At 38.8% G+C, this 15,307-nt stretch overlaps 1 protein-coding gene across 1 annotated transcript; it reads left to right on the forward strand.

Annotated features, from left to right (window-relative positions):
* Positions 1-4,007: 4,007 nt before the first annotated feature.
* On the forward strand, positions 4,008-13,470 carry LOC112459634. Its single transcript, XM_025023834.1, has 5 exons — positions 4,008-4,234; positions 4,550-4,959; positions 5,330-5,431; positions 5,732-5,898; positions 8,807-13,470. The coding sequence occupies exons 1-5, from the start codon at positions 4,159-4,161 to the stop codon at positions 12,810-12,812; spliced, it is 4,761 nt and encodes a 1,586-aa protein (XP_024879602.1). The 5' UTR covers positions 4,008-4,158; the 3' UTR covers positions 12,813-13,470.
* The last annotated feature ends 1,837 nt before the right edge of the window (positions 13,471-15,307 follow it).

Here is a 15,307-nt window from a genome sequence, read left to right on the forward strand (position 1 = left end):
CTCATTCTCTCCATGTGTTAAAACATATACAATACAAAGATGAGACGGGAGGATGATCTTCGAGCAAATAGACGCGATAAAGGCGAAAAGTCGAGGAGAGGGATAATAGTAAGAGGGCGATGATAATAATGGAGGGTGATAAACGAAAGGAGGAGGAGATAATAATGGTGGCGAGTGTGTCCTCGCTAGCGAGAGACACGCTTGATGTTGCAAAGTCCCGTCGAGTTTTGCGTAGCGACTATACCGATTCTCGAGATTCAAAGGCTTTCCAGACTTTGATGATAGAAGGATCCAAGGATCTCCAGCGCAAAAGAAGATACATAACCAATGATTACTTCCTTGCAAAGTTCGGATTTCATCCAGAATCTAAGATTGTTTTTTTTTTTTAATCAAGGATTAAAAAAACCTATGATCTTAAGAATGTAAAGAATTGAGACTCCTGGATTTAAAAACTTTATGACTCGACAATCGAGGAACTTGATGGTCCAAATAATCCGAAAGAAACCTCCATAGGTTTCGATTTCGATTTCTTTTTGAGACCTTCAAGAATCCGAGAGCCGTGAATGCAGAATAGGATGATAGGGAGAGTTGTCGGGGATCTAAAAGGGAACTCGGAAATCCGTGGATTAGCCTATAAAGGAATTCTCAAAGCTTCAAAGATAGCTTTCTCAAGAATCCAAAAGTGTGGATTCCGAGTGAGGGTGTGTTTCAGTACTCTAAGGAGTAGTCCAAAAGAATATCGAGAATATAGGAGCCATGGAGATTTAGAGTATAAAACGCGCGATGGAGGTATCTCAGGGCTTGGAGATCCAGGGCCTTCGTAGTTGTGCGCAAAAGTCGGCGGGCATATTGTTAATATACACGATCCAAAACAGAGAAGTAAATAAATCGACGACGAAATCACTTTAATAAGCAAGCTAGCAACAGAGCAAAAGTTAAAAAAAAAAAATAAAATAAAAAAAGCGAGACGAATTGTAATAAGTAGGATTGAAGTGAAGTAACTGAAGTAACTGTGGTTTGGGCTAACTATATACTCGTCGGTTATTTTCCTTAGCTCGGATTAATGACAGTTTTAACAGTGTCATGTCGTCCAGTGATACTTGTCGAGTGTGCTTGTTTACAAACTCGAAAGTTTGCATCTCAGAGTGTGTCCATCACTTGTTCGGAGTAGGGTGAAGTGGGATAATTGTGCAATCGGCTTCAAAATAATTAAAATATTTTTGTTCTTTAATCTCTTGATAAAAAGGTTACTTGATCGAAGGATTTTATGGAGAAATAAAATTGGTTGTGTATCGAAAAAATAAAATGAAAATGGATTTAGAGAAAATAATTATAAAATATTGAAGACAACAAATTCCTGCAAGCACATTTAAATGCGTAATATAATCCGTAATAAAAGTCAATCGCGTATTTTGAACAACTCAGCAGACACATACCTATCATTTTATAATTTAGTTGAAACTTTAATCAAATTCAAGTAACTTAATTTAGCCTAGCCTTACTTTTACAAGTATAAGGAAACAAAATTCTGAATATTCGAGGGAGAAACACAAATAACTCACTTCACTTTACGCGAATCGCGATCGGAGTCGATTGAAAGAATGAATGAGAGAATGAAAGTGGAAGAAAGGCAAGGAGATACAAAGAGAGAGATTTGAAAGAAACAGATGAATATAACGTTATAAAGTACTATTTAAACGAATGTGAGTGTGTGAATGTACGATGATGAGATATATCTAAGACCTGCGAGAAAGAGAAAGAGAGAGAGAGAGTGAGAAAGAAGACATTTTGAATTTTACGAAAAAGAAAAAAACGGAGGAGGCTAAATGAAGCGAAGCAAAATCATCAAGTGCAACGCAACGGTCGCAATACATAAAGTTAAAGATGATGAGACGAACATCGAGAGCGATGCAAAATGTTTACACATTCCGATCACTAGAGATAATACAATCTAAACGGGAAAGAAATAAAATTGATGAAAACAAAAGAGGAGATATTCTCTTAAACGAATGTTTGAACATTTTGCATCGCGATTGAAAATGATTGTGCGAGTTTTTGCGCGATGATTCCGAAATGAGGAAAGTCCGGTTGACGATTTGAAGGTTGACGACTACGAATTAGGGAAAGCATTTCTGTCAATTCGTCGATTACTGTCGCGATATTCGATGATCGACGGTAATTAATGCTTAAGGCGGGGGAATGGATGCGTGGGAAGGATTAGATTGAGTCTGGCGCGATTTATTACGGTTAAAATACTGATTGGTTGATTGTCGTTGAGCGAGGTGAGACGACTGTTGATGAGGAGGACGAAGAGAAGGAAGGGCAACCATCACTTATTATATATTATTGTACATATTTACCTGTAATTGCTATTCGTATCGCAGAGGTTTCTGTTCTCTCAAGATCATTTTCTCGATGATTCAGCGGAAAAAAATGACAAAAAAAATGTGAATAAAGTTAGATTTGTGTATTACTGAACCAGTCCCTCTTATCAACACCGTAGAATAAGGAAAGCGTGTATAGCGGATAGTAACAAGATTCGTCAAATGTTAGAAATTATTCGAAAAGAATTAATTGTTCGATTGTCGTATATAAAATGTCGCGCGAAAAGTTCCGAGTTTTATGAAACTCTTTTAAAATAAACGCGTTAATTTGGAATATATTAAACTATTTATTTGTGAAATTGTGTAATTCCGATCGGGAACGTTGATGTGATTCTTCAAAAGTATGCTTCAGTTCTTCGCGAAACGTGCGCGATTAAATTTCAGTAATTTTATGAAAAATTGTAAAATTCATATTGCGTTGTACTACGTGTTATTGAAAATTCTTTCATATTGCGTTCCATTTGGTACAATCATTAATTATACTTTGGCAATCAAATAAATATGCATCACGCAGTAAAGTAAAAAATTAATCGAAAATGAAATAAGAATATTATAGATTCACATACACTGAAAATTTATGAAATGTCGCAATACGACATTTATTGAAATTAATGAACTGGTAAGTTAAATAAATGTGAAGATAATGTTTTGCAAAATGTACATAGACTATTATTATAAAAAAAATATGAATGACTTAAACAAAACCACATCAACTGTTCTTGAAACAACGCAGTAGATGCATGACGAAGGAATTCATGAAGTTTTAAAGCGTATAACCATTCAGCCATCAAGGAATAACAGGAATGACTTCAAATATCAGGTAAGGTTAATGTCAATTTCTTTAACACATTGCTTGTTCGATGTATTGAAAACGAAAATCGACAATGTTCCAATTTATAAAACAAATTTATTTAACCTCGAAAATTCAATGTTTATATGAGGACTTAAATAACATTTTAAGCTATCGACATTGCAAATAATTTCCTCGTTGGATGATTTATCCTTTCAATCTTATTTTCCGTCGTCATATTTCTTTAAAAAGAATTTCGAGTTAAAATTTTAATTTTGGATCGTTCTTCCGTGAGAATTAATCGGAGAAATGAATGTGGACCATTATTTTAAAAAGTCATGTTACGTTCTGAATAATTTAATTTTAATATCTCAAATACATTGATTTGCGTTACATTTTGGATGAGTCATAATGCGTATATTCAGATACGATTCGTTCGACAAAGAAGCATTTAAGGTAGGGCTAGGAAGCATTAATGACGCCAATTGGATCAGATCGTCTCCCAATCGAGGACAACTAGAAAACGAATCAGATGTCTGCGTTCCGAAAGAAATCGAGAAGAAGCGCAACCCTTTTTTCACCCGTAAGTGAACGCATTTCGGTATCCAATAGAAATGCGTATTTTCTAGGGACTTCAACTAACGAGATTTTCATCCCTAGGAAGCGAGTCCTCCTATTGGACATTAGACGTCGTGTGCGCGGTATGAGTTTTGCATAATGCATCCTTGCTACTAGCTGATTCGCGCCAGGTGGCGCGCGAACGAAACCGTGAGAGCTTCCTATTGGTCGGCGATGCTTGAGATAACATGGCGGCGATCGGCGCGCGATTCGTTCCTAAACGCGGTCAGTAGGTTACGCAACTTCGCGACGTGCGCGTCGTCGTCGTCGTCGTTATTCAGCGGCAGCGCGGCGTCGGGTCGATTTGACGCCGACGGAGGAGGTGCGGTCGGTCGTCGATGCGGCAACGAGTTTCGAGCGCGCAAAATGGCGCCCACGCGTGTAATCCTGATGTCGTGCGGCAGTTATAACCCGCCGACAAATATGCACCTGCGGATGTTCGGTACGTACATATCGATTTGCTGTCATCCTCTCACCCCCGTTCCCATAGAACGGTAAATACTGTCGCGTCACGTTGCGTTATCACGCATGATGTCACACGTCCGCTGCGCCATGCGTGCAGCTTGTTTATCATGTTTGCACGATAAGAAAGCTTTTTTTTTTTACCTTCCTTTTGTATATTTTTTCTCAATTCTCCGTTCCTTTCCGTTTAATGTTTAATTATAGATCGCCCAATCATAATGTTTGAATGTAATTCAATAAATTTTTAATTTTAATTAGTAATTATAGATTTTTTACGAATAATTCTGCTTTTCAGAAATTGCACGAGACCATCTGCACCGAATGGGAACGCACGTTGTCGTCGGCGGAGTGATCTCCCCGGTGCACGATGCGTACGCCAAGAAAGAGCTGGCCAGCGCTACCCACAGATGCGCGTTGCTGCGACTGGCGTTGCAGAATAGCGACTGGATTCGGCTGAGCACATGGGAGACGAGGCAGAATTGTTGGACAAAGACCCGCATGTGCTTGCAGCATCATCAAAATCTGCTCAACTCCATGCTATCCAATTCCAATGATATCAAGCACCACCTGCAGATAGAAGACACCGACTGGATTCCGGAGAATGTGAAAAACAGCTCGGACAATACGCCGATACAGATCAAATTGCTGTGCGGCGCGGACCTTCTGGAGAGCTTCGGCATTTGTGGACTTTGGCTGGAAGAAGATGTGAGTTGCATATGTAGAGTACATCGCAGATGACCACTTCAGATAAGAATACGTGGGAACTTTGTTCCCTTCTAATAAAATTCTGAATGATTCTTGCATTTTCTGTTCATGCTTGCAGCTTTGAGATAAACTCTCGTATTTTGTAATTATCAAACAGAGCTGTAAAGCGTAGTCTACAATGACAGCAGGAGTATGCAGTAAGACGTAAGCAGTAAGCTATTGACCAACCACAGTCGATTATTCTTGAATTGTAAAAATCCCATTAGTTAATAACTTACTGCTTACGTCTTACTGCATACTCCTGCTGCCATAGTAGACGACGCTTAAAATGACGAAATAAAAGACAGTTGATATTACTTACACTTTACAGATCGACGCGATTGTCGGCGAGCATGGTCTTGTGGTCATCACCAGAGAGGGTTCTAATCCCAACAAGTTCATTTATGATTCTGACATCCTCTCCAAGCATATGGTAAGTACAATAAAATGTTGAGAATTCTCCACTCCTTTTTCTTATTGAGTTATATTTATGTTGTTGTTTTATGTATCTGAAATAGACGCAGGAATCTGAGAATATTAACTGAAATAAACTGTATTAATTTAAATAAATAACTACATGAATTTAATTAAATTTTATTTGCAAATTTAATTTCACTTTAATCTCACAGACAATCTGTGATTCTTGGAGTCGTAAAAAATACTAACAATACTAATTTTTATATGCACCCTTGAATTGCTGAAAAATTTGGTTTTCTTTCTTCTTATTTTCCAGAACAACATTTGCATCGTGACCGAATGGATCCCGAACGAAGTTAGCTCAACGAGAATCAGACGAGCTTTGAAGCGCGGCGAAAGCGTTAGGTACCTGCTGCAGGACTCTGTTATCGATTACATCTACAAGCACGAGATCTACGACGTGAGATTGCCGGACACGACAATGTGAGTTTCGAATCTTATGTTTAGACGCATTCTTTTATAATGGCGATAGTTGAGCTTTTTTCTGTTTAGTCTATTAGCTCATTAATCCTCTATCGTTTAAATTTAATGGATTTGAAATGCGCTTGAAATGTAAAATTAAATGATACAAATAAGAGATCTGGATTATTCCGAAGGTACAAAAAGGTTTAGAGATGATTTTTCCATATACTTGACATGCGAAATAAAAAGATATACGATTTGAAAGTTGTAGTTGAACAGTAGAGGATTAAAATGACGAGAGCAATTTAGATGTGTCTGGAGCCATATAGATTTAAGCTTAAGATTTGTAAATTTTGCGCGAGAAATTGCGGCGATCGCTGCTAGATCAGGCAAATAAGAAATCCTCCTCTTGCGTCGCTTTCCGATTACCTCACGTTTAAAAGGCTCGCTTTTCTTGTGCACAGTCATGTGGCAAATATGACGGAAAAGCGGCGCAAAAGGGGAAATTGATAAACAATAGGGAAGCCGAAAATAAACGACACGAGAGCTCGATCGTAATGAGAAAGGATAGAGTTACCGCGGAAATTAAATTTTAATAAAATTGATCGTTGCTTGATTATTCGAGTAACACAATGCGAGTACTCGTCCGCGATTGCTAATATATTAGATTATGACGTGCCAAAAAATTATTCTTTTACAAACTGTTATTTACTATAGGTTTTATGTACTAAACAAATCTAAAGGAAAGCTAGAGTTGGTAGAAATGCCATAAAAGAAATGATGATTTCGTTTTCATGTCATAATTCAATATAGCTGCAGTGATACGAAGCTTCGAGAGAAAGAAATTTTAAAAAATTTATGATTATGACGTATTTTTGTGATATTTTAATGAATAATGACAGACTCGTTGTAGATATCATATTGCTATTAATTTTTATACACTTTATAAAGAATATACTTAACTTTTATAATGGCATATTTACTTTCATATAAAAATATATCATTATATATAATGATGATAATCCAATGACAATCTGGTCCCAATTGCAGACGCAAAATGAAAATACAAAGTTAAATGTGTATGTAATAAAAGTAAGCTTGTAAAAATTTGGAAAAAGATATAGAAAATTCAATCAGAGAATATTTAAAAGTGAATATAAAACTTTTAAGTAAATACCGAACCAAACTGTACTCGGAAAATTATATTATCTAATTTTAATTTATTAGTTGATCATTGACGTTAACAGATATTAGCAACATGTCATTGGTTTTTATTTGGGACCAATTTCCGATTAATTATTAATTGTGCATCTGTAGCAACATTGATCTTTATCTTCTTATAAGTATATATATATTGATAGTTCGCGAGTATTGTATGTACAAAGATGAGATACTTAAAAGGAACGTCTTGCGATCATTGCTGCGTTTAATATTTTGACGGAATTTATACGATGTACGGCGATATTTCGTACTTTGGTCTTCCTGCCTGTCTTCCGTCGAATACAATATTTACAAGGAAACATACCTCAAATATCTTCCTTCAATTTTTATGAGCTCTAGACATGTAATAGATCAAAATAAAAGAGACACGTATTTTTTTTAAATAAGTGTTTAATTGCACGTTGTCGATTTTGCTTTCAAATGATGTTCGATCTCTGTAACGTGCGATTGAATATTTAGAAAAATATTGTGTTTTTTATTTTTACTTCAACTGTAGAACCAAATTCTTAATGTCCGGAAAATAACTGAGTCATTATATTTTAATTATGTTCTATTTATTGTACTATTTCTGTTGATTATTAAATTATTTTAGATGTATGATATTTTGTAAAGAATTGTCTTTTTTCTGTTTAATGTAATTAGTTTAAGGACATATAAATGTGCATTTAATATCAATTTTTTATTTTAATTAATGTTTAATAAATGTTATAGACAATTGTATTTCATTTACTGTTTTCTTAACACTATTTTTCCATACAAGATTATTCTTTATAGGTTTTAAGCAGCATCAGAAATATATACCCAACTCTCAGCAGACACGAAAAATTTTAAATTCAATAATATAAAAAATATTGTTATAATTAATAGTGAAATATAGTAAGTAAAGCTTTATATATAAATTGTTTTGATTAAAATCAGTTTTTTATTGTTTCAATATTAATAATAATATTAATTATAATATAACAATTATAATTTAGAATAATTTTTTTTTTAAGAAAGAATTTACAGTGTTTGCCGAGAGTTTATATAATATCACAATTAAATTAATTTAAGATCAATACTTTAAATAATTTTATTCACTGACAAGAACAATGATAATAAAATTATTGTGATTATAATTATTAAAATAATATTTAATTTCATTATTTTATTGTTAACAATGAAGACGAGAATGAATAAAATTGCTCGATTAATTCTAGAGTCAGATTTCAATGGTGAAATAATTAATATAGTCAGTGAATTGAATTGCGAGGACACTTTTGTCACCATTATTCTCTTTGCTAGTCGCGTGGGACCGCAACCCCATTTAGTCTCATATATTCCATTTACCGAAGGATGCAAAGAACAAAGTTACAAATATATGAGTGAAACTGGAATCGGAATTAAACTCTGAAGCTCACGTATAGTTAATTATTGTTAAATTGTTGCATATGAAACGCTGGATTCAGAAAGTCTCAAAAAACGCTATCGAACTTTTTAGCTGCATATATGTTTTTATTGCCGCAGAAAAACAGTCGAAAAATGAAATTTGCAAATTTCATATGCAGTTATCTAATAATTCTTAACTGCGTATGAGTGAACGTGGTGACGAGCCCACGCGACTAAAATTCTGTTGTGCGAAAATGTGACGGAATGAGGGAGATGGTATGATGTTCTATAAAAGAAACGTCGTGTTTTTCACGCTGCCGCTGCCGATTGGACACCGAAGTAAGTTGGAACTGCCGTCGCCGAATGCGAACAATTATCTGCACATAGATCCCCGATACCTAAGCGCATTCCTAACGCCGTCGCCCAGCGATGTGACCATGGGCACGCCGAGCCCGGTCGAGATCGCCGCGTGTATTGACGTGCCGGACGCGGTGGTGCTACGCAAAAACCTGCAGAACGCCGCGGGCGGTGGTGGGCTCGACGAGATTCGCGAGCATATCGTTAGCGTGATCAGCAGCAACGCCGACAACGGCAACGTCAAGCACGTGTCTAGAGCCGCGTATCCCGGTCAGGCGAAACAGATCATCGCCAGCGCGACCGGCGTCGCGCGAATCGTAGACGAGGTAGGTGCGGTTGACGACCCGTTGGCGAGGTCCCGGCCCGGTCCTTCGTCAGAAGACGATCGTAGATCGATAGACAGTGCCGCGCGTAAAGCTAGTACTGGACAGAGAGAGGTCTCCAATTTCGGATCCGCGACGGAAATCATTGACGTGGACTTAGGTTCGAACGATGATCATGAGATAATAGTAAAAATTCAACCTGTGTCTTCGAGCCCTAGCGAATTGGTGTCGAGTGAGGATCGTAGGTCGACGGTAGACGCTATCGCGGGGGATATGGAAATTGTTGATGTGGATTTAGGCACGAACGAGATAATCACGAGAGTTCAACCTGGTCAGCCGAGTTCCGCTGAACTCTTGTCAAAAGAATGTTCTAGGTCGATAATGAAAAATGCGGTAAAGGGTAAAACTGAGATTGGACAGAAAGAGGCCTTAGATTTGAGATCTAAGATGGAAGTTGCTGATGTAGATTTAGATTCGAATGATCGCGAATTAATGAAGATTCAACCTAGCGAGTCGAGTTCCGGCGAGCTTCGATTAGGAGAATGTTGCTGGCCGAAAAGAGAAGACGCTGTGAATGATGAAGTTCAAGCTCGCGATAGAAAAAGCGTTTCTCAGAAGAAAATAATCGATGTAGAGTTAGGTTTAGATGATAAGAACGCGCTGAAAGAAACACGTAGGTCTACGGTAGAAGCGATCAATGACGATGAGGCAGGTCCGGATCGGTCTAGTTTAAGCAGAATTGGGTCGGAAAAGAGCCCCAGGGTAAAAAGTGCCGAAGGAAAAGTTGACGTTAGCGACAAAGAAATAGTTGACGAGTTTACCAATGTTGTTAAGGTTCAGCCTGTTCATTCCAGTCATGGCATACTCATAAAGGACGACCGTAGATTAATGATAGAAAAACTTACGAACGAGCTTAAAATGAAGCTTGACGAGGATAAGAATAAGTTTAAAGAAATTTCACAGCTAGATAAGGTAGGTAAAGATACAGAACTAACTGAACCTAGTGCAAAGGGAGATACGAAGAGTAATGTCGAAGTCGACTCCAGAAAAGAGACAGCCGATTTCGAATCGGATAGAACTGAGTATCTAGAAGTCAGGGCGATAACTTCGTCGCTAAACATCTCAATGACGTCATTGGACGGTCGCCACGAATGTGCCCTCTCCGATTTCAGCGTAGACAAGGAAGACTATCTTAGCCAATATGGTTCCGACGAGGATGAAGAAGGAAAGAGGAAGCCTGTATATACTGCCAGATTGAATTTAACGAAATACGCTGACGGCCAAATAGAAGATGTGACAGATAGCATAGCTGATTCTGTGAATGATCGCGAGAGTAGCGTCAGAAAGAGCGACACTCAATCATATAGTGATCAAGTATCGATCGATTCGACGATTCCTAAGAGTCGAAAAGATTCCTTCACAACTGAGGAAGTCGATGATAATCGCGCAAAGTCTTTCGAAGAAGCGTATCAATTGAAGTATGTCGTGGAAGAATCACTTTCAGTGGCAGAAGTAGGCGATAAGGATAATAATCTCGAAGGCGGAGAACGGACAGAAGAAATATTTAGGATGTCGCGAGAGCCTGACAAGACGAGCGGAACGGAGAAAGAATCAGAGTTGGATACATGTTCCTCGGAAAAACGGACGGCATCTTGCGATTCGAGTCTCGAGATAGACGGCAAGTATCTGAAATCGATCGTGAACTCCCGCAAAAGTCCGAGGAAGATCAGGGAAGGTCAGTCAAGCGACGTCGAGGTCAAGGAGCAACATCGATTCACCGACGATCCACAGGTGCTTCAATCTGAAGCGCTCCAAAGTTCTTCCACGAGGAGCGCCGAAAGAGTCAAGGAAGACCAGACTTGTGATGAGAAAGATATCGAGGAGAAAAGTCAAATTGTCAAGGACCGAGAGGTGTTCCGTGCGGAAAAAGTCTTCCAAGGTCCTCCTTCGAGATCATCCTCCGCGAAGACGAGGAGTTCCAGAAAAGTCGAGGAGCTTCAAACCGACGAAAGCGAACCAAAGGATCATGATAAATCTATTAGTGATCGTGAGATGCCTCGATCCAGGAAGTCATCTCAAAAGTCTTCGAAAATGTCTACAAAAAGCCCCAAAAAGAAAAGCCAAATCGTTTACAAAACCGACGATGCGAAAGATTACGATCGATCCGTCAACGATCGCGTTATCTCTCAACTGGAGGAAATCTTTCTGGATTCTTCAAAGAAGTCTTCAGCGAAAATGGAAAGTCCCAAAAAAGATCCCGCGAGCCACGTCGAAATGAAGAAGCAAAATCGATTTGCCGATAATCGAGAGACGTCGCGCACCGAAGAGCTCTCTCAGCATTCCTCGAAAACGTCTTCCATGAAGAGCCCGAAGAAGACTCAAACTTCGAAGGCTGTGAAACTGAACGACAACAAGGCGCAGGAAGCTATAAAGACGGCGAAAAACGACGAAAACAAAACGAAGTGCGACTTCAACGACATTAAGGACGTGTACACGCGGAAGGTGCGACGTTACAACGTGCCTCTTCAGGGCAGCTTGGACTCGATGATCGTGTCCGAAGAAACGTCCGCGCAGAAGCCGAAGAAGGACGACGCGTTCTCGAAGAAGTCGAAGAGCTACGAGTCGATCAAGCGCATCCAGGAGGTGTTTCTGGGCGTGCCGCCGACGAAGGCGAACAGCAGTGGCTCGCAGCTCGACATTCCGGACGAGTTCTGCTCGATCTGCTGTTACATGAACGAGATCACCTTCCGGACGGAGGAGGAAGTGAGCAGCCCGAATCAGGAGACGTTCTACACGCTCAGATCGGCCTGCAGCTCGCTGGCCGACGACGACGACGATTCCATCGAGTGCGACATTTGCGGATCGCTTAACCTACAGGAGTCCGCCGACGATCTTGACGGCAAAATTCAGGAGATTCCCTGCGAGCTCTGCAAGATCTGCGGCGAGGTGGACGGCAGTTTCGATCAGGATTCCGCGTTACCGGCGGATAGATACACCTACAAGATGATAGAGCCGCACCGATACGACGACGACAGCTTCGAGATTGAGAACTGCGGTTTTCAGAGCGGTACGGAATCGGCGGACGATCGAAGCAGGATCTCCGATAAAGAGAGAGTCAAGGATCCCGGAAAATCGAAATCGCAGTCCCTGTTCATTCACGGCTCTTCGATGAACAAGGATCAGCCGCGGGAGTTGTACTTCATACCCAAGGACGAAATCGCGATCTTGACGAGCGGAGCCAGGAAGGTCAACCGCAAAGGCTCCTTGTTCAGAAAAAAGGAGGATTCCGGCGGAAGTGCGCGAGATAAGAGACGATACTCTTCGGTGGACAGTCTCCAACTGGCGAAGATGGCCTCGAAGGCGAGTGATAACGTGCTCAAGGTCGCGAACAATACAACAACGCTTGGGTCTGCTGATAATCTACGGATATCGAGAGGAGACTCGAAAAGATCAAAATCTCTGCAGAGATCGACCGATGATGTGGACAAGTCTGAACGCCTGAACAAGTCGACCGACAATCTGAATTCGCAGACGGAAAATCTGGGAAAGGAAAATGAAGCTGAAGACTCGGCTCAGAAACAAAACATCCGAGACAAGGAGGAAGTGAAGATGATTCTCACGCAGCACGGAATCAAGATTATCAGCGAGAAGGAGACTGCCTTATAATCAGAATTGGCCGAGTATTCGTAAGTGATTTGATTATGTGAAGAAAGGAAGCTGAAGTATTTTACGCAGCTGGGACATTAGAAATTACATGAAATACGATATGTGCGAACGAAGAGCACTGAATAACATATAACAATAACGTGTGACAAAAATCTTTATAGAGAGAAGAGAATTCTTTCGTGGAATTTATGTAAACCGAATAAGTACCTAAGTAAGTAATCGAGAAGAATGTGCGAAATTTTTCCGTAGTGGCTTAGAACCCAAAATATATACAGGGCGCGCGCGATATAGAACTTTAGAAATATATATTAATAGATGGATTTAATTGTTACGGAAGCTTCATCGGTTTTTGGACACAAGTATTTCCGCGCACGTACAGCTACTTTGATAAAAGCCGATAAATCTTTTATAACGAGATAATATGTAATTATATTTAAATATATTATACGGGATATCAGGGATTAAATTTATATGTATAATTCTGAGACACCCTGTATAATTGTTTAAATATAATTTAATGTACGCATTTGTGTGACACATTATGCAGAACTGCAAAACAGATATTAACTGATTGGTATATTGCTAAAATTTATTGATGATTAACAAGAAAGATTTAATAATTACTTAATATATAAAATATATTTAATAATTAATTTAACGAAAGAATATATGTCACATTAATCGTTATAAAAATTATATAGACGAAGCGTAATTTTACTATATAATGTCGACACCTCGGCTTTACATACATAAATACCTGCGCCGTTACAGTATTACATAATTATTGTGATAGTTGTGTTATTATTATAAAAATACGACTTTAAATCGATAGCTCGGTATCGATAGGCTGGACCAACGGAAGAAATTGTTATTCCCGATAGACGATCGGGAAATTGTTGGATGATTTACGCAAGAGTTGCATATGATACAACAAGACAATCTTAGTAATATTACAGTCAATACTGCACAGAACAATTATTAGCTCTAAGTGACAAAGCGATACATCGATTTAAGAATAGCGCTTCACTCTGGATTTATACAGAGCGTCCCGAAAAATGTGAAGAAGTTATTATTTTTTGGACATATTGCTTCTCTCAGGTAAACTCTTCCAGATGTTCTTCCGTATGTTTTCTCGAATGCTCTTCCAGGCGTAGAATTTAATCACTGATCCAAGTTCTAAGGTATATTTAACGAGCGTGATACTGTCAAGCTTAATTTAATACTTCAATGGACATGGTTTAATTGTTACTGACAACATTGAAAGTTAAAAAGATATTTCAAACGTAACGCGCCGACATTTTTGTCGAGAAACGAATTTCAAACTCAAAAAATATTTCCTGTATCGATTTCCACGTTTCTTCGGGACATTTTATAAGCGACAAGTAGCGAGATGTGCCAAAAAGATTGAGGAAGAATTTGTATTATGCCGCAATTATTAATAAGTATGCATTTTTTAATTTTTTACTCATTTTGTATGTTTATTTATCTGTGCATGCATATGCTAAGTATTAACTGCGAATCTCTAACGAAGAAGAGTATTTCGCGTGCGCGTTTGGGAGCGTATTTAGCATACTTTTTTAACTTTAATTGCGTACAGGTCGTTAGTATTACAGCGCTACATGCTCCTTTTCTCCGTGGCTCGCTTGATGTTAGAACGATGTTTTGTAACTCTTTATAGACCCCAAGACTACATTAACGCCGAGTAGGTGTTTTTGGAATGCTAACGTTTACTAATTTATACCCGATGACTTTGTGAGAAACCCTTTGAGCTCTGTTTCCTTTTACTGCATGTGATGTTGCGCATCTTTATCGCTTGAGAAATATGTTCAACGAGTCCCACGACAAATAATCCCCATTTTTAATTAGCACACCAAGAATGCCTTTAAATGTTAAAGCGGAATCACACCGACAAGGAGTACCTTTAATCCCTTTCGGACCCTGATTTCGATTCCCGCAACAAGTAACACTTTTGAAGGAAGAGATCCGAGTAAGGGCTAAAGTAAAGCCATCTACAATGAGTCTCTTTGATCCTTTGGACCTAACGAATTCCTTTTGGGCCCGATCTCATTTCGATTACCTGCTTCTCAGGAATGCTTAGGAATCCAGGTAGCGAAGCCATCAGCGATAAGCTCTTTCGACCTTTTTTTTTTAGATCTTTTCTCATTTCTACTATCGTCAGAAATATCCAGAAGACTATAATAGGACGATAAGCCCTAAATCACACGATTGTGTTAAAGTTAATCGTTAGCCATGCTTGTAGCGACGGTTAAAAGAGATAAACTTTCCATTATTTTAATGCTTAAACTTTGTCATGATTCTTTTCTTTTTTTGTAGCTTACGACTTTGTGACTTCTCCCTGTCCATCGTACTTACCTCTGCATAGCGTTTGCCCGTTTGCTCGCGATTTAAAAATGCATGCGACATAACTTTAATCCTGTTCGTTTTTCCTACACCCTACATCCGAGTTCGGATAATCGTCTGTGCGTATTCGTTAC

Source organism: Temnothorax curvispinosus, unplaced genomic scaffold (assembly GCF_003070985.1).
Source record: "Temnothorax curvispinosus isolate PA1 unplaced genomic scaffold, ASM307098v1 QBEX01010032.1, whole genome shotgun sequence".
Taxonomy (NCBI): Eukaryota; Metazoa; Arthropoda; class Insecta; order Hymenoptera; family Formicidae; genus Temnothorax; species Temnothorax curvispinosus.